The sequence below is a fragment of the Ictalurus punctatus genome, chromosome 19 (genome assembly GCF_001660625.3).
Source record: "Ictalurus punctatus breed USDA103 chromosome 19, Coco_2.0, whole genome shotgun sequence".
Lineage (NCBI taxonomy): Eukaryota > Metazoa > Chordata > Actinopteri > Siluriformes > Ictaluridae > Ictalurus > Ictalurus punctatus.
Genome location: NC_030434.2, coordinates 3547830 through 3567099, shown reverse-complemented (window position 1 = coordinate 3567099; position 19270 = coordinate 3547830). Strand labels below are relative to the sequence as shown.

At 37.9% G+C, this 19270-nt stretch overlaps 1 protein-coding gene across 20 annotated transcripts in view; it reads right to left on the bottom strand.

The window, feature by feature from the left end:
• The window catches only part of plekha5 (pleckstrin homology domain containing, family A member 5), a 99254-nt gene that overhangs the window by 59770 nt on the left and 20214 nt on the right, over positions 1 to 19270 (bottom strand). Inside the window, exon 4 of one of the 20 annotated variants that reach the window (XM_053688476.1) lies at positions 17141 to 17900. The exons of the other annotated variants lie outside the window; for them this stretch is intronic. Coding sequence (XP_053544451.1) covers positions 17675 to 17900 — 226 coding nt within the window. The 3' untranslated portion in view covers positions 17141 to 17674. Of the gene's footprint in view, positions 1 to 17140; positions 17901 to 19270 lie in introns of those variants that run through there. 20 annotated transcript variants of the gene reach the window in all.

The window sequence follows — 19270 nt, the reverse complement described above, 5'->3', positions numbered from 1 at the left end:
TTAAAGCAAATATGTTTAAAGGAAAAGCATTAAGGTGGAAATTTATATATGAGGCAAATTATAGCCTGTAGGGGATTCAATGCCTCTTTCTCAGAATTTTCACAAAATTAATTTCAACATATCAGTCTTCCTCGTTGGCCTTTATGGGACATTTGTTTGCTCAGAGATGCTATTCACCGTGCTCAAGCAGATGAACAAACGCGATATGAATTATCAAGTGAATAATTCGAACGAGTGTATTGTGATTGCTTGGTGGTGGAGTGTCTCTGTATTCCTGTATGCAGCCAGGATTACCATTATTAACAAGATTTAAAGTCAGAGCACATTTCAATTACGCTAAACATTAGCATGGACAGACTGGGAGGCCTGGGAGAAAAGTGTGTGGGCCGATTGCTGCAGCCCCTGAGGAGAGAGGAAAATTGACATGAATAACAGATCGCAAGATACTTAAACCTTATGAGCAGAAATCACATTTTGTTCTTATTCATTAATGCCAAAACAACTGAATCACTGAGCAGAGCTTCAACTCACTATTGTGCTCTAAACCCAGATGACTAGAGTCTCATGCTTCAATCCACTGATGCAGAACTCGATAATTTCCAAGTTACTTTCCCCCTGTTCCAATCCAAGTGCTTTCAGGAAAAAACATTTGTAGGGCTAGTCTCCGATTTTGCTAAATATAGAAAGAAGACCTATATGAATTATTTCTGCATGATGTGTGATGAGAAGCAGCACATATGATAACTGTCTTGTTCAGATTTGCTCATAAAAATTGTTACAACGTCCTAAACAAGTTAGAATATTGGGCCGAAATAAACTGAATTATGTTACAATCTAAACTTACAAAGCTGTTAAAATATCTTCATAAGACAAAAGCTAAAATATCAAGTAAAATTTCACCAAGTAGTAAATGATGCAAAGTGAAATCCTATGCACTGCCATATTGTTTTGACATCATCTGTGTTTATTACAGAGAACTCGGGCTAGGTGGATGTTGAACTTCCGAGTTGCACTTTTCCCGGTTGGAATACAATGAATTGAAGTATTCCACTATAAAAACAAATAAATAAATAACAGGCTGAGGACTTAATCTCATCAGTCCAGTAGGTGCCACCATAAGTAGGTCTTTCAGGTAGCTGCTGTCACTACAAAGCTGCTGTAGCTGAGGAATCAAATAGCAAAAAAAGTTTTGTCTCAGCAGTTTTGTGTCCGAAAAAATAACAGCAACAACAATTCTCCTGAAATAGAGCATTATCCTCAAAACTGTGCCACAGGAACACAGACTGTATATATGTATGGCAGACAGCTAGTTATTAGACAAGTCATTAAAATTCAATGGGAGGTTTAAAAAAAAAAAAAAAAAAAAAAGACTAAGAAGCTAGTCATAATGTCTTCTGTAGTGCAAGACGACTGAGACAGGAGTGGACACATTCCAGAAGTGTCTCAACTGGTCAGCTCAGAAATATCTTTTGTGTCTCTCTCAATCTCTCTCGTTCACAATAAAAACAGTCCTGGACTACGACGTGTAAATCTGGGTGTGGGCCGTTAACATTACAGAATTTGCAGCCTGTGTGTTTCAGTAGGCTTCTTACAGAACACATCTGGAATTACACACCTGGAACTACACATCTGGAATGCTGGCCAACAGTGCAACAGCTTCATTCCAGGGTGTTGGAAAGGGCAAAACAATGAGACTAAAAGAACACAAAGGATTTGTTTGTTTTTTAATTGTGATGCAGTGGTGCCTCAGTGGCTGAAGTTTTGACAAGAAGGTACAGAGTTTAAAGCTGCATTCAACTTACCTCTGAAGTGTGAAGTCGGAATTACGCCGAGCAAGCTAACTGTGATATGTGATGTATACAGTGCTGTGAATAAGTATTTCTTCTTGTTTTTGTGTTTATCACATAGTAAATCTTTCAGGATTTTTTTTTTATTACAATGTTATTTATTGAAGCACAAAAGCCTGTCTGAAAATGTATTTGCCCCGTAGTTACTAATTTCCCAAATCTATAAAACTGCATTCATAATGGGGTTCAGCTGGATTAGACACAACCAGGCCTGATTACTGCAAACCCTCATTTAAAGGTAAGAAGTGCTGCTGTGTTCATGATTCATGCTGTGAGCGGTCATGTTGATTTGGTGTAACTTGCTTTGCCTTAATAAGTTGGCACTCAGACAGTAGCTTTTCCTACATTCTATGGCATGGTGCTAGTACCTTCAGAACATCTCTGGAATAATTTGTTCCAGAGAGAGCGAGAGAGAGAATATACCACAGTGCCTAATATATAAACAATGTTAAATGATTACAGCTTTTATGTTTCTCATAGGCAGTTTAATAGATGTATTCTTGTACAAATCAAATGTTCGTGTTTCACTGCTTGTGCACATCAAATTACAGCCATAGTTGCTTACTCGACACTAGGCCTTCACTTTATGTCTTGGTATAAATTAACCAATTCCTACAACTGCAGTTGTTGTTGTATTAATGAATAAGAATAAAATACAATTTTGCTTTTAGTGTGCATGATGCTCAAACATAATGGTCACCCACACGAAACAAAACAAACATGAAAATATTGGAACAATAAATAAATCCAAGAGTGAATGGCAATGGTGCCATCCTATCAGTTTTGTAGCATTTGACTGAATTTGAGCATAAAGTATAGCTCTGTACACTTCAGAATTCATCCTGCTACTTCAATGAGCATTCACATGAATAATCACCAGTGACCCAGTTCCTTTGGCAGCCATACATGTCCATGCCATAATACCTCCTCCACCATGTTTGACAGATGATATGGTATGCTTTGTATCATGAGCCCTTCCTTTCCTTCTTCATACTCTTCTCTTCACATTATTCTGGTACAAGTTAATCTTGGTTTCATCTGTCCAAAGAATCTTGTTCCAGAACTGGTCAGGCTTTTTTTCATTATTTTTTTTTAGATGTTTTCTAGCAAAGTCTAATCTGGCCTTTCCGTTCTTGAGTGTTACCAGTGGTTTGCATCTTGAGGTGAACCATCTGACTTACATTGATTGTAGCCTTTGACAATGATATTCCTACCTCCTCCAGAGTGTTCTTGACTTAGCTAGATGTTGTGAAGGGGTTTTTCTTCACCAAAGAAAGAATTCTGCAATCATCCACTTTAGTTGTCTTCCGTGGTCTTCCAAGCCTTTTGGTGTTGCTGAGCTCGCTATGGCTCGTTTAGAGCAGAATTCATGATTCTCTCAGTTGAGACATGCCATCATTCAAACACCAAAGCATCCCCACACCGTCACATTACCACCACCATGTTTAAACGATATGATGTTTTTATTGTGGCATGCTGTGTTAGCTTTAGGTCAGACATAATGGGAGCCATATCTTACAGAAAATTCCACTTTCGATTTAACTGGCCATAGAACATTATCCCAAAAGACTTGGGGGTCATTCGTGAGACGAGCATTTATGTTCCTCTTGGTTAGCAAAAGCCTCACACCTCTCCCATGGATATAATTGTTCCCAGTCCCTTTCTAATGCTTGGATCATGAATGCTTACCTTATCTGAGGTGATCAATGCCAGCAGTTCCTTAAATGCTCATAATTTTGAGACTTCCTGGATGAATCTTCGGCGCGGTTTCATTTCTGGGAAGATTAACCACTGTTCCAAGCTTTCTCCCTTTGGAGTGAATGGTCCCAGAACTTTCTTTTCAGAATTATATTTTTCAATAACTTACTTTCTCATTTCTTACTGTCTCATTTGATCACAACATAGGGTGCTAATTGTCAAGACCTTTTACCCTACTTCACATTGTTGGAAAGGTTCTATTTAGGTGACGTTTTGATTCAACAAGGCTGGCAGAAACTCAAGGTAAGGAGTTTCTAGTCTAACTGAACCCAGTTATCAAGTAAACTTGGTTAATTAATGAAGCACATTAAGTTTCAACATGCATAGCAAATGAAAACTTATCTTGTGAAAATAATCAGGGAGAAGTTGTGAACAGCGATATTGTGTGCTTAGCATCAAAGCTGAAAAACACCCAAGATGGCACCAAGCCCATAGCCTGGGAGCACAGGCTAGCAAACAAGCCCAGACCCAGATAACTCTTTACACTACAGTAAATGTATAAAGAAAACCAACTTATGCGGCTCATACGGCATTTTGGGAAATTATTGGTTGTGAGGTTTGTGGTTGCACAGTATTACAATACTGGCTTTGCGGAACTGTGCCCACTCTCTGCTCCTCAGACAGCTGCTGACCTCAAGATGAAGACAGGAAGATGAACGTAGGTTGTACGCAAGAAGGACAACACGGCCTCCTCAGGATCAGGATCAGTGCAGGAGAATGAGCCATATCATCAAGAGAATACTTTAACCAGCAGAGGGCTCTTCTAAAAACACAGCAGCGGACTCTTCATATCAAGGGAATCTGTTTTGGTGCTTGCAGGACAGCAAATTTAAACAACTACTAAATATTTAACAGAAAAACAGAATTATATCTTTTTACAGTAAGGCTCAAGCTAGCTTTTGGTTTAGACAAACAGTTAATTTTCTTTTCTGGCTCACCTCTTTAGGTCTTATTTTTCCAGACACTTTCAGATTTTCTTATTACCTCCCTGCCTCTCGCCCTCTTTGACACACAATGCAATTTATTTTTCCCGAGAGAAAGACAAGTGACTGAGGGTCTTGTAACTGCTACCACGCTGAAGCACAAGGAGGTCGTTTCCAACTCCCACACATGTCGTGAGTTGATGGAGAAGCAATCATCCACTCCTTCTGACACGCTCCTTCTCTCTCAATGTCTCTCTCACTATCGCTTTATCCCCATGACAAACATTTCAACATTACACTATAAAGATATTTTAAGCGTTTCTAGGTGGAACTTTCCTATGAGCAAATTATCTGCTTCTTCAAGAGAGCAGGCTTGGTAACATGTAACTTCACTTGGCCTTAGCACAAACACGAGATAATGGTTCAACTCTTCAAAACTACAGTTCTTACAGGGAAAAAAACAAGTGATTGTTATAGTCCTGTGCCATTGCCAAGCGTTTTGCTGACTACTGAGGTATAACTACATCATCTCAACAGGCAATCTTGTCTCCTGACGACTGAGTATTGAGTAATTCTCAGCTGTTATAGTTGAGGCTGACAAGCTTTGCTTAAACTACATGCCAAAAGTTCACAGAGACCTAGGGTTAAACACATTAAATGCTACACATTTCATTAGCATACGTTAATTAGAGCATAACCTTTTCTCTTTTTTTTTTTACCCTAACCCTAGGTCATTTTAAATCATTCTAAAAAGAAAATTCCATAAATAATTGTAATAACTTTTAAATGCTTCAGATTGAACAATAGTCATAAATAGGGCTTAATTGGGAGGGTGCATGTGGCAGCATTTAAGGATCTTCCTTTAGAGATAATGTCTTTATTCAGCCACGACCTCAGGGGAGAAGAGAGAAAAAAGAAAAAAAAAAAAGAGAGTTGGACCTCCATAAATCCGGTTCCTCCTTAGGAACACCTGAATGTAAGGCAAGCACAACTGTATGCAAATATGAAAATACTGGGGCCACACAGACACCGCATGGTTCAGGAAGAAATAACTAATTGGATTGGGAGGCATCAAGTACCAAAGTATGCACATCCACCATCTCAATCAAAGACCCTGCTTTAGAAAGACCGGCATTAAAAAGTCAAGTTTGCAGGTAATCACCAGATTCTTTGAGGAGTGTTCTCTGGTCAGATGAAAAACCAAAAAAAACACTGTTGTCCATTACTGGCTATAATGTACTGTGATGTCTACAGACAAAAAGAATGAGGCTTTTAATGTGAAGACGACTATCCCAACTGTGAAGCATGGGGGTGGCAGCATTGTGTTCTGGGAAAATGTGTTTGGCTGGAAATGTAAGCTTTTGGTCTCAACTTAAAGTCATCAAATACCTAGTGTTTTTTGTTTGTTTGTTTGTTTTTTTTAGGAGAAGAATTTAAAAAGCATATTTTTGCATGACTTGTGCGCTAAGATTCAAGCTTCACCTGATAAATAGCTAAACACAGAGCTGTACTGTATGCCTGGATTTTTATACTTCCCTTCCCTCTCCCTCCTTTACACACACACACACACACACACACAGCAACTCAGTTTTCATAAGTAATAAATCAGCTTCTGTTCAGATACAAGCACTAAACACCAACACCTACAGGTTCGACTCCTACTTGTACACGCCAACCCACAGAAACTCCCATAGAGACTCACTATGTCTGCTACACACAAAATTTAATGAATAATTTAATTAACAGACTTAACTAACACACTTTTTTTTACTAAAATAACCTGTCCACTGATAGAGATTATATCAGTTATGCAAATATTATTATTAAATAATATTAATATTATTGTATACAAATATATATTAACATATATTAAGTTACAAATCCTACATACACAAGTGAGGGCTGCCATAGTCCCAAAGCAGTGACTGAATCATGTTCCTAATGACACAAATGAGGGGGAACAGTCAGGTTTATGATTCAGAGACAGACCGGTCCTGCTGGGTGAGATTTATGATGTTCCTGCATGTCGGTGCCAGCAAAGAGAGGCTCTGTCTCTTACTGAACACAACTAGCAGAACTCAATATCTAAAGGAGAGAACTACAGTGACAGGGCTTGTAGTGACCTGAATCTTTGAGCAAACACTGCAGTGTTTACCTTTAATGTAACTTCACAACTCATTGACTAATGGGAAGAGCAGTGTATTCCAGCCAAATCCCAGAAAAAGTAACGACTTATCTGTACTAGGATTCATTTGAGCTGTAACTAAGCAATGAATAATCTTTATGGCGGCCAACTGATGGTACAGTGAGACCAGGAGTAAAGCTAATAGAGGACATTTGTGGTCAGGGTTGAGTTTGCGCAACAGCAGCGCTACAAAACTGTGTAACTGTTCCAACATACATCACACTGGTGCGTGAAGGAGTCCAGTTAAAACAAGAAACTGATTACACAATCTCACACACTATACTAGGGGTGGGCAAAAACAAAAATCAAATCATGATACTTGAAAACATTTCTACGATACTCAATATACAGTATACAGTACAAATGCCAACTTTAGACAATTGAGTGCTTACATCTTTCTTGCAACCCACATATAGGTGTGATGGTCAGGTGTCCACATACTTTTGTCAATATAGTGCATAATAATAAAAGGTGTGCTAACAAATTGTCAGCGTAAAGTTCTGGAACCGAGATTACCCTTTAACAAAGTGCTGGAAAGGCCAGGGCGTGGAGAAAGAAAAGCTGAACCAAAACACAGTGTTGCTAGAACGTTTGTGAACCCTTTAAAATTCTGCATTTCTGCATAAAATTGATCAGATCTTCATCTGCAAAGGTTCACATGCTTTTTTTGTCAAAGGTATTCAATGTTGGATTATTTTTCTCAATAAATGAAATGTAAAAACTATCAATGTTATGTCATTTGTTTAATTGGGTTCTCTTTATCTAAAACTTATGCAGAAATACACAAAACTCGAAAGGGTTAACAAACGTTCAAGCGGCAATGTCAAGCACGGTACGCAGAATGAATTCAGAAGTCTACAGAAACATTCTGTCTGCCTCAACAAAAGAAGAAGAACAGTTTGGTGATGTCAGTGGGTCGCAGGCTTGATGCAGTTATTGCAAGCAAAGGATATGCAACCAAATATGAAGTGTCATTTACTTTAATTTACTTTAAAACATCCAAGGGAACATCCATTCTGTTATGGTTAGGCTGTGATGTACACACACATGTATACAAGACGTTCTTAGTTAAAGGTGAAAAAGCAGTCCAGACAACATGATGCATAATGGCACTTCCTCTTCACCTACCTTAATATATCTTCGTGGACCAGCGATCCACAATTAAACACAAGGATGAAATTGCAGTGGTGGGTGATATGACAAAAATATATCATCACAAAACATGATGATACATGGTATGTATTAAAATACATCATTTTGCTCATGAACTAACACTAGTGTTAAATTTAGATATAAAACGTCTACACACCCCTGTTAACAATGCAGGTTTTTAAGATGTAAAACATTTTTAAGCCACGTTAAACCATGTCAGAACCTTTTTCCACCTATATTGTGAAATTACAACATATAAAAATCAAATGACAAACACCCAGAAATGTTTTGGGGGGGAAAAGTGAAAACAAAAAACTTCCAATAACTAGCTTGAATATATGTGCATACCCTTTTATAATTGGGAATGTGGGAGAATTTAGAATCAACCAGTAATATTCAAACTCATGTTAAATACTAATTAATACACACTTGCCATTAATTAAAGTGACTCATTATCCCCCAAATAAAACACAGCTGTTCCTATAAGGTTCTCCTGACATCATCTCAACTGGAAAAGCCATGGGCTGCAAAGAGCTTAAAAAACAGGTACAGGATCTCATTGTTGAAAAATACCAATCAGGAAAGTGTTACAAAAATTTCCAAGGTATTGGATATACCATGGAACACTGTAAAGACAATAATAAAGAAAATATGGCATGACTGACATTACTGGCAAACCCCTGGTTGCTCCCTACATGCGGTAGCAAACTCCTGAATTCTTCAGATGTCTCGGCTACAGGGTAAGACAGAAGCTTTTTTTTTAACAAAAAAATAAATAATTTCAATACAAAAATAAAAAACAAAAAAACCAACCATCCATCCAAGTCTTGCTAAAGTTTGCAAAAGAATATTCTATCCAATCTCCTAAAACCATGTGGAATAATGTGTTATGGTCTGATGAGACCAAAGCTGAATATTTTCATTATAATACCAAAATATATATTTGGCATAAAAAAATAAAAATAAATAAAACAGCACATCAAAAGAACACCATCCCCACAGTGAACCATGGTGGTGGCAGCATCACACCTTGGGGCTGTTTTTCTTCAGCTGGAACTGGGGCATTAATCAGGGTGGAGGGAATAATAAATAGCTCCAAATACCTGTCATCAATTTTGGCACAAAACAAACACTTCAAATGAAGAAGAATTTCACCATTCAGCATGACAATGACCCAAAGCGAACCTCCAGATCAACAAAGGAACAGCTTCACCAAAACAAGTTCAAAATTTTGGAATGGCCAAGCCAGAGTCCAGACCTAAATACAATTTTAAAAAAAAATAAATAAATAAAGGGCTGTGCTGTGCACAGGAGATACCCACCCAATCTGACATAGTTAGAATGGTTTTGCAAGGAAGAATGCCAAAATCTTTCTAAGTTAAGATGCTCCAAACTTATTGACTCTTACCCAAAAATTTTATTGCGGTGATAAAATCTAAACGTGCTTCAACTAAGTATTAGTTTAGGGGATGCACACTCATGCAAACAGGTTAATCTATTTTCCCCCCTAAAATGATTATCGTTTTTCACTTTCATTTATAAGCTGCAATTTCACAATAAAGTTAGAAAAGGTTCTGACATTATTTATCTTGGTTTTTTTACATCACAAAATCCTGCTATTTTAACAGGGTTATGGAAAAACTGTCTATTGTTTAACGTTTGGTTCAAAAAATTCACAAAATATTTAAGGATTTTTGAAAAGATTTGAAAAGAGTATTGTGAAATACATGATAACAATATCGATATGTTGCCCTACATAAGTGCACATATACAAAACACACAATCTGACACACTTTCAGATTAAAGCCTAACTAGGTGTGGGTGATATGAGGAATTTAGGTTGTGAATGATTAAAATGTCTTTACAGAGAGATCACGTGTACAACCTAAAGTTGTTGTACAACCACAAGTTGTTTTTGAACCAGACTTTACTCTATTCGCTAGTCCACCTCGCGTTCTCCCTGATAAACACATGAACAAACCAGCAATAAACAAGAGTAGGTGGTTCCTTAGCTTCAACTTCCTCCTCGATTTGTTGGGCAACTGAGCAGCATATGACATCAGTTATATGGATCTGTTGGATTTTTCACACAGCCCAAACAATGGTTATTTGCAAAATATGCAAAGGCAAGATTGGCACCTTGAGGAGGCAAAACTAATTTGTTTAACCACCAAAAAAGCACCACAAAGAGTGTGCAGAAATCCAGAGAACACAGGGAGGGCATGTGAACAGCACCACAGCCAGAAACAGTCCTTATCAGAAAACAAATACGCACTGGAAAGCCATCACTGATGCATGTGACATTTTGCCTGGTCAAGGATATAACACCTATCAAAATATGTTCAAAAAGAGAGGTTTTAAGCAACTTTGACAAATAGTTAATGACTTCCTGAGTTGCAAATTATTTTCGAACACCATCATTCCTCAGCTATAATGCAGAGAGTAGTGAAATAATCAACACGAATCACATCATATACATATATATTCATATATATATATATATATATATATATATATATATATATATACACACACATACACACACATATACACACACACATATATACATACATATATATATATATATATATATATATATATATATATATATATATATATATACACACACATACACACACATATACACACACACATATATACATACATATATATATATATATATATATATATATATATATATATATATATATATATATATATATATATATATATATATATATATACATACATATACATATATATATATATATATATATATATATATATATATATAAAAATGATATTCCTGCCAGATCCCCCACCCCTGAGCCTAACACTCATATATGCACATAGAGTCGAGGTGAGCGGTTTGATTATTCAGAGCGACCTGGAGAAGCCTCGTCTCTTCCGCTGTTGTCAGACTGTAAGCTTGGCAGTGACAACAGAGCTTGAGCTATACAGATAAAAGGGTTTAAAGACTAGGTGGGACAGAGAGGTCTCTCTAATGCCTCTGTTCACCTTTTGAACTTAAAAGTTTGCACAGTCGACTGCACAAGCTGTAGAATGGTGCTTCATAAAATCTTCACACACTCCATGTTACTATGTAGTAGTGAGTCACCCTGCATAGGCACTTTCCTCTTTTCTGCCCTCTGGCAAACGGCTCAGGACTATTCGAACAGGCACTACGCAATTCAGGAATAGTTTCTACACCAATGCCATAAGACTATTCCACTCATATTAATGTGCGATAACAATAATGACACCGGACACGTTATAATAGCAATAATGTCACTTTGCAACTTGTCACTTTATGCCTTATTGTATTGTCACATTGTCAAGCAATTATTTTTTATAATTCCTGTACATTTTTGTAATTTCTGCACACACGTATACTAGTGTACATAGCAGTGATGTATCTTTTGTATTCAGTGGCGTAACGAGCTAACACCAGTTAAAATAATTAGACAGACGCTCACTTACATCATAGCGGCAATTTCTGGGCTTTCCTCTGGGCGAAGTTTTCGATCAAACCCTTAAGATCCAGCTGGCGCGCCCGGGCATTCTCAGTCGAGAGTATGGCAAGTCCAGGGAGACTGCTCTGTCCCGTTGCGCTCCTCAGATAGTTTATCAATTTCAGTTTAGAAAAAGAATGCTCGGCAGAAGCCACCATCACTGAGCTATCTTTTTAAAGAAATGTCCCATTTTTGGCAGCTTATTTTTTTTCTTTCTCTGACGCCTCTTTTAGATTTCGCTTCTGAAAGCTGCTTTTGTGCCTATACTTAAACTCCATGGCATCGCTGTTTAACTCAAGTTCAACTAGGTTTTGTTTTACACATACTAGGTATGTTTGCAATTACTAGCAATGTCCCAGAATACACAGTGCTGATTTTTTTTTTTTGAAAATCAAACCAAAATCCATCAATCCTTAAAAAAAATTCAATTATAACCAAGCTCATTTCAATAGTTTTACAAATATACAAATATATTATAATTGTTTTCTGGTACTGTGTTATATACTTTGGTAATGGCGTCAAAGACACACCATCAAGCAGAAGTTTGATACAAAATCATGGTATTTAAATCACCATTCATTGCTTCGGTGTTCGTGGGTATACTAATGTAAAGGCATGTCCTCCTAACGGATAATAGGGAACATATTCAAGTGTTTGCGAACTTCGCGGGTTCCTAGGGGACCTGGGCCCTTATGCATTTGCATTACCTGCTTACCGATTGTTATGCCCCTGCTTGTAGGGCTGCACAATTAATGGAATATTGATCTCGATTACGATTTTTACTGCCCACGATTACATGAACATGATCGACTGAGATACTGAAGTTTAAAGTTCGTCCTCCGCTCATAGAAAACTCCGCTGCAGATCAAATCAAGCGCTTCCTAAACTTACAGCCAGTCCCCATAGACCAGTGCAGGGATGACTTCTTTCTGTAACGCCAAAACCCGGAAATGAGTTTGCGTTTTAGTGCTCGAGCTGCCAGCTTCGCTTCGTGCTCCAGCGCTTGCGTGAGGGGAAACCGTGACACTAACATGTTGCTAAATGACACTACAGAGGTTGCCGGGGACATTAAACGTCATCACGTCAAACAGGAAAAGTCTGTGCAGATAAACTGGTTCAGGTTTGCTGTGCACAATTCCCAAAAAGAAACATGGATCCACACAGTAAATCCATATTATGGAGAATGTTTTAAATAAAGTTTGGAGAAGTTGTGGGAAGCTCGGTGATGGTGACGGTGAAGCCGAGCGACCGTGGTGTAGATCGTTTATACCGTACGGTTAGCCGTTTATTTCTCGAGATTGTATTTAGGCTTCAAACTTCATAAAAGTCGTGTTGATTTGTGAAAATGATCCTGATGGACAGAACGTGTTAGTGTTGTAATCTTGTGTTGATCACAGAGATTATTTTGTGCAATCACCCAAAAGTCTATGTGAAAATCCTATTGGGTTTTTGTCGAGGGAACCGGTGTGATGATAAATTCCGGGTTCCGGTACAAAATGACGTCATCCCTGTGTCACCGCTCTATTGGGTGATCTGTCTGCGTCTCTCCTCCTGTAAACAAAGTTACTGACTTTTCTGCATTCGCCGGAATTGTTTTCATTTGGTTACATATTGTTAAACTTGATGCACATTTTCATTTTCTTGATGGTATTTTTATTTTTAATTCATCCTATGTTTTGGGTACAACTGTATTTATATGTTGCTTTTACGAGATGATGCACTTTAAGGACCAGTCGTATTTGATGTAAAGATTTGTACATGATCAGGAATGTAGCACAACATGGAGGTGAAAGCAGCGGTCTGTTTATTTAAATGTGAAAGTGCAATAAAAATATGTTGTCCCTAAAATCAATGAATAATCGCGATCTCAATATTGATCAAAATAATTGTGATCATTTTTAGAATCATCGTGCAGCCCTACCTGCTTGTATTCCTGTCTTGTCTATAGTCTTTGGAGCAGTGGTGGCTAAGTGGTTAAAGGCTCTGCATTACTGATCAGAAGGTCAGGATTTAAAGCCCCAGCACTGCCAAATTACTACTGTTGGACCCTTTGGCAAGGCCCTTAACTCTCAACTGCACAGTTGTATAAATGAGATAAATGTGAGTCGCTCTTGATAGTGCATTTGCCAAATGCCATAACTGTAAAGACAAGAAAGTTATAAAATATATAATAAATAAAGTATATAAAATAAATAAATAATTTTTTTAATGATATCACTGTATTAAGATTGGGCTATATGATGATAACTGGATATTATAATAAATTATGTCAGTGATGTATTTTTATACGCTGTTTAAAGTAAAGATGAAAGCTTTAGCATTAAAAAATTTATTAGCATTAGTATTAAAAAAATTATTCTAGACATTAAATAAAGCAGTTTTTTTTTTTTTTTTAATGCAAACACTAGTGTTTTTTTCTGGCAGTTTATTTTACTTACTACAACCAGCATGTAAACGATTAATACCTAATATAAATCATTTTAGGTGTCAGTCATTTTGAGACCTGTATACGGAAATGACATTTCTCTTCCTCTCAGAACATACAGCATTTGTGTTTGAACACTGCACCACCGGTCTTCGGCTCAGTTAGATTCACGCAGGCTAAATGCTGCACGTGTGAATTTAGTGTGGTACGTGCACCCCACCTTCAGAGCCTTTCATTTTAGTCAAATGCAGCATTATAAAAAGGTAGGTAGGGAAGGAGAAGAGTATAAATGGAAATAGGAAGGGAAATGGTTTTTAGGCCATGGAAGCATGCATGGAAGCAGGAAATATAGAAACTACTGTATGATACAAAATGACAGGCATTTAAGTACTCATATGACCCAGTGTCAGCTGGACACCCTGCTCACCCAGACGCAGTGACTGCTCAAAAACGTGCGAACTCACAACAGCAGTGGAAGCAAGAAAAACTCCCTCCTGTCATATAGATTTGATCATTGTGAGTGACATTCACTGGAGGTGCTCATAACAAGCCACAAATCTGACATCATACAGCCATAAAAACCATTCCCCAGTCAGGGGTTAACTTTATACTGCCTGAGGCTCTGCTACTTTCACAAAGCCGATAATTGCTCGCTGCCAATAAATCTTATCGAGCCAATGACAATTAAAAGACAGCACAAACAGACAACCACACACACACCCCCCCCCGAAAGAATGGGTTTGCAGAAAGGGAAGCTAAAAATTATGACAAGACAAGTAGAAATGTTGGTGAACAGAGAATTTGCGACAGATGTTAGCCTGACAGTTCCCTCAAAAGTGGTAACACTAGACACACAAGGATCAACAATAAATGATAAAATGACAAAGATCCCATGTCAGCTAAGTACATGACAGAAGCTTATTCAGCAACAACCACTGATGAGGTCATTTCCTGTCTCCCTAAGGTATTTCACTGCATAGACATGCATCAACAGGAGCTTAGCACGCTATGCTAACTAGACAGATGAGACTTTAGAGAGGTGCATTACAGCTGAATCATATCTCACAAGCTGAACCTATTGCTCTGTAGGAAACACAGAATAGCAACCCTACAAGTAACCCTCACTTCCATTTGGACAGTTTCCTAAGGAGGCAACACAAGCTCATATAATAATATATATTATTATATACAGATACAGTGCCCTCCGCTAATATTGGCACCCTTGGTAAATATGAGCAAAAAAAAGCTGTGAAAAATTGTCTTTATTGTTTAAAATTTTCATCTTTAATTCAAATAATTCACAGAAATGTTCTGCTCTTATGGATAAACAATTGCTAACAACACAGGTTTCTAAAAATATCTTTGTGAAATATAGGTGTACAACAATTATTGTCACCTTTTTAGTCAATACTTTGTGCTCTCTTTGCCAAGATAACAGCTCTGAGTGTTCTCCTATAATACCTGATGAGGTTGGACAATACATGGCGAGGGATCCGAAACCGTTCCTCCATACAGAATCTATCCAGATCCTTCACATTTCGAGGTCCACGCTGGTGGACTCTCCTCTTCAGTTCACCCCAAAGGTTTTCTATGGGGTTCAGGTCAGGGGACTGGGATGGCCATGGCAGGACCTTGATTTTGTGGTCAGTAAACCATTTCTGTGTTGATGTTGATGATGTTTTGGATCACTGTCCTGCTGGAAGATCCAACCACGGCCCATTTGAATCTTTCTGGCAGAGGCAGTCAGGTTTTCATTTAATATCTGTTGATATTTGATAGAGTCCATGATGCCATGTATCCCAACAAAATGTCCAGGTCCTCTGGCAGAAAAACAGCCCCAAAACATTAAAGATCCACCTCCATATTTAACCGTGGGCATGAGGTACTTTTCCATATGGCTACCTCTCTGTGTGCTCCAAAACCACCTCTGGTGTTATTACCAAAAAGCTCTGTTTTGCTTTCATCTGACCATAGAACCCGATCCCATTTGAAGTTCTTTTTGCCACACATCACAGCTATATTCCTCGGTCTTGTCCATTTTTATGAATGACTAAGGGAATTTGGCCTACATGCCTCATATTTACACACCTGTGAAACAGGAAGTAATTATTGCACACCTATATTTAACAAAGATAATTTTTCTGGATAAACCTGTGCTCATATTTGCCAAGGGTGCCAATATTAGTGGAGGACTGTATATTATATCCACATCAGTGTTTACGTCAGCGGTTCCCAAACACAAACAAACAGGGTCTAGACATAAACTCACAATCTCTTCTTCAGTTTCATTCATTTATTTTACAAATTAATATTTTTTACAAACACGAAGATGGATTTTGTGTTTACACAAGCCACGTTTACATTAACTGTAAATGTTAAATGTTGCATTTAATCCTCCAAATCTACATAAGCCAGACAGACATACTGTAGCTTCTGCAAGCACACACAAAGTCATGTGTTGAGTATGTACTAGTCTGCTTTGTGTCAAGCCCTATCACACCACCCCTATTTTAATTAAAATAATGAGTGTGAAGTAATAAATACAAATTATGTACAACTTTAGAAGAGTTTTGTTAAAAAAAAAAAAAAAAGTGATAAGTACTGCTGCTGGATCAGACGGTCATGTTGATATGAACAATAAAGTTTTTATTCTCATTGCACTTTCTAAAGGATCGATACTGAGAGAAATGACTGGTAAACACATAGAATATATTCGCTCGGCACTGCCTGAGGAGCTCTGTCTCACACTGCTTTTCTACACACTGTTTTTCCAGACTATTTCCACTCTTGGTGAGCACAGTTGATTATAAGCCTGTTTAACAAGATAAAATGAGCATTAAACGACAGGAACCCACACGGAAGGGAAGAAACCTTAACTGTGAAGGCAGACATGCTGAGAGATTAGGAAGAGGCTGATGTGTGCCTTACTACTAACGCAAACAGGGCTCCAGCTGCTAGCGAGCGGGGGTTAAGAACTAATGAATCGAGAATGTCATGTGCGCTATTCAACATGAGTTCCTTACAAAAAAGATTAGTGTTTGAATAACAGATGTCTCATTTACAAACCCCTGTAAATGTATGTTGTACATCCTAATCTCGTACTAATCCACATAGGTTCTTTGAGGCGCAGATATGATTTACAAGACGTCCCGTCTTGCTTCTAGTTGCTTCCTGTCACAGGGGCTTTCTTGAAAAAAACAAAAAAAAAATACAACAAAAAAAAAACAAGATCTCTAGACACAGTCAAGAGACATCCAGGCTAAGAGGAACTTTCTGATTCAAATCGCACTGTCTTATTACAAATGAGAGAGAGAGAGAGAGAGAGAGAGAGAATGTGTGTGCGTGCACGCGTGTATAAGGGAGTATATTTCCCACCATGTAAGGGCAGGTCATGGCAGAGAGGAAGAGGACAGCAACTTTTGGACGAGACGCAGGCACAGATATTACAGATCCTATTTCTTGAAAATAAATATCAAATCCACAGCCATGAGGCAAGCACAGTTCATCCATGCCATTTGAAATGAGACTGCAGCTGTATTCACTGTAAAACTCCACTCTGTCCATTTTATTATGCTATAGTATAAGAAGCTGTCCAGACCTAAATTTAGTTCTTTTGTTTTTTTGCCTGTTATTCCACAGCACAAATCTCCTTGTGGACATCACAAAAATCCAGCTAATGATTCCTGTTGAAATGAATCTCAGCGGCGCGTTTTTGATGTGAAAGTTCCATCTGATTGTTTACAGTTTGTCAGGCTTTGTTTTTGTCTTTCAGCAAGTGCAGACATGCGAGTGCACACACAAATTCACTCAGCAAAAATGACACTTTAATAAACACAAATAGCGAGTGCACACAGCACATACAGTACACACGCTCATGCACATACACATGACCGTTTAAAAAGGTGTGATAGTTTTTCATTTCTGACTTGTACAAACAACATGGGAAAAAAAATCTGTAGAACATGATCAAACAATTGTTTAAGCCATGATGTCAGTACAAGTTTACTGACATAGCTGAGGAAACCTGTTTGGAAAACCGGTCGGGAATGCTTGGCCTCTTGTTGGTCATACACCCTTTCAGTCCACCCCCACCTCTGTCTGAAAAGTTAAGCACCCAGCAGAGAATCACTGCATACTCAAAAAAACTAACAAGAATTGCAGTAAAAATATACATAATAATAATAATAATAATACAGTAGTCATTATTACTGGTGATGGGGATGAAGCTGAATGCAGTGACCATAAACGGATGTCAGCACAATCCTTGCCAATTCTGACTCTAATGAGCACGCTAACCTTTGTGTACATTTAACCATTAGAGACTTGCCAAAAATTTGACAAATCTTGACTCTTTAAATTGATGGAGGCACTGGCCAACACATTGAGCTTTAACAGAGCGTTATTAATCTTGGGGATATTCTATATTCTTCTTTCTACAGGTAAACTGTTTTTAAAGAGCACTTAGTTGAACAGTAGAGAGAATGGAAATAAACTGAAACTTGCAGGTGTGCTTTAACTCCTGTGCATGCTTAAAGGTTTCATTTAATTTAAAAAGGTATGAAATGATTTTTGAAGGTGAAAGTCTTCGAAAACACTGAGTTTAGTCAGTGTGACTAAAGCAAAAATGATTTTTCTTGCAGCATGTACAGGATTGTTGTGATGTTAATTGTATATTTGCTTTATTATTAAATAAATAAATAAATAAATAAATAAATAAATAAATAAATGGCACACACTTTGCTGGCTGCTTAATTTCACACACACGTGGAGATTCCTCCGCATTAAATCCAATCCCTCACATGCCACATGTTTGTCAATATTGTGTTTCTGCACTATATTGCATTACTTGTGCATTCCTAATGGAAGAGTGTCTTATTAACCATTCTGGTAAGGATGGCATGTTGAGAGAAGGCACTGTTGAAACTGATAGCAGTGGTTAGAAAGGAACCCCCACAGACCTTCTTTGAGGACCTTGGTGGAATGAATCCTTGACTAAAGATACTCCTGGATATCACACCATGCAGTGGATAGGCAGAATTGTTCAGAATGTTCTTCAAAACTACTACCATGCTCTCTTCTGTTACAGAATTCAATAAGTTGAGACTGAGTCCTATGATGGCACCAACCTTCCAGATGAGATTAATGAAATGCTCGGCATCCTATGCAGTGAGAAGTGGCCCGTCTGTCATGAATGCTGCATTTGTATTACCTTGGAAGTGGGAACTCAGCATTACATCATCATTTCAACCTCCATGCGGTTGAGCTACCAAGTAGGAAGAAAAACACAGACGCCTCCATGTTCGTCTTTTGTTAGCAGCAAGCTAGCCAGCTAACTATGATGACTGATGTATAGTTACCTCCTTGAAACAGTATTACAGATTTACCAAGTGACTATGTATATCTGTTTTGTTACCCAGTCAAAGACACATGAAGGTATTACATGCACAGGAGAAATTGTCTGACCAATC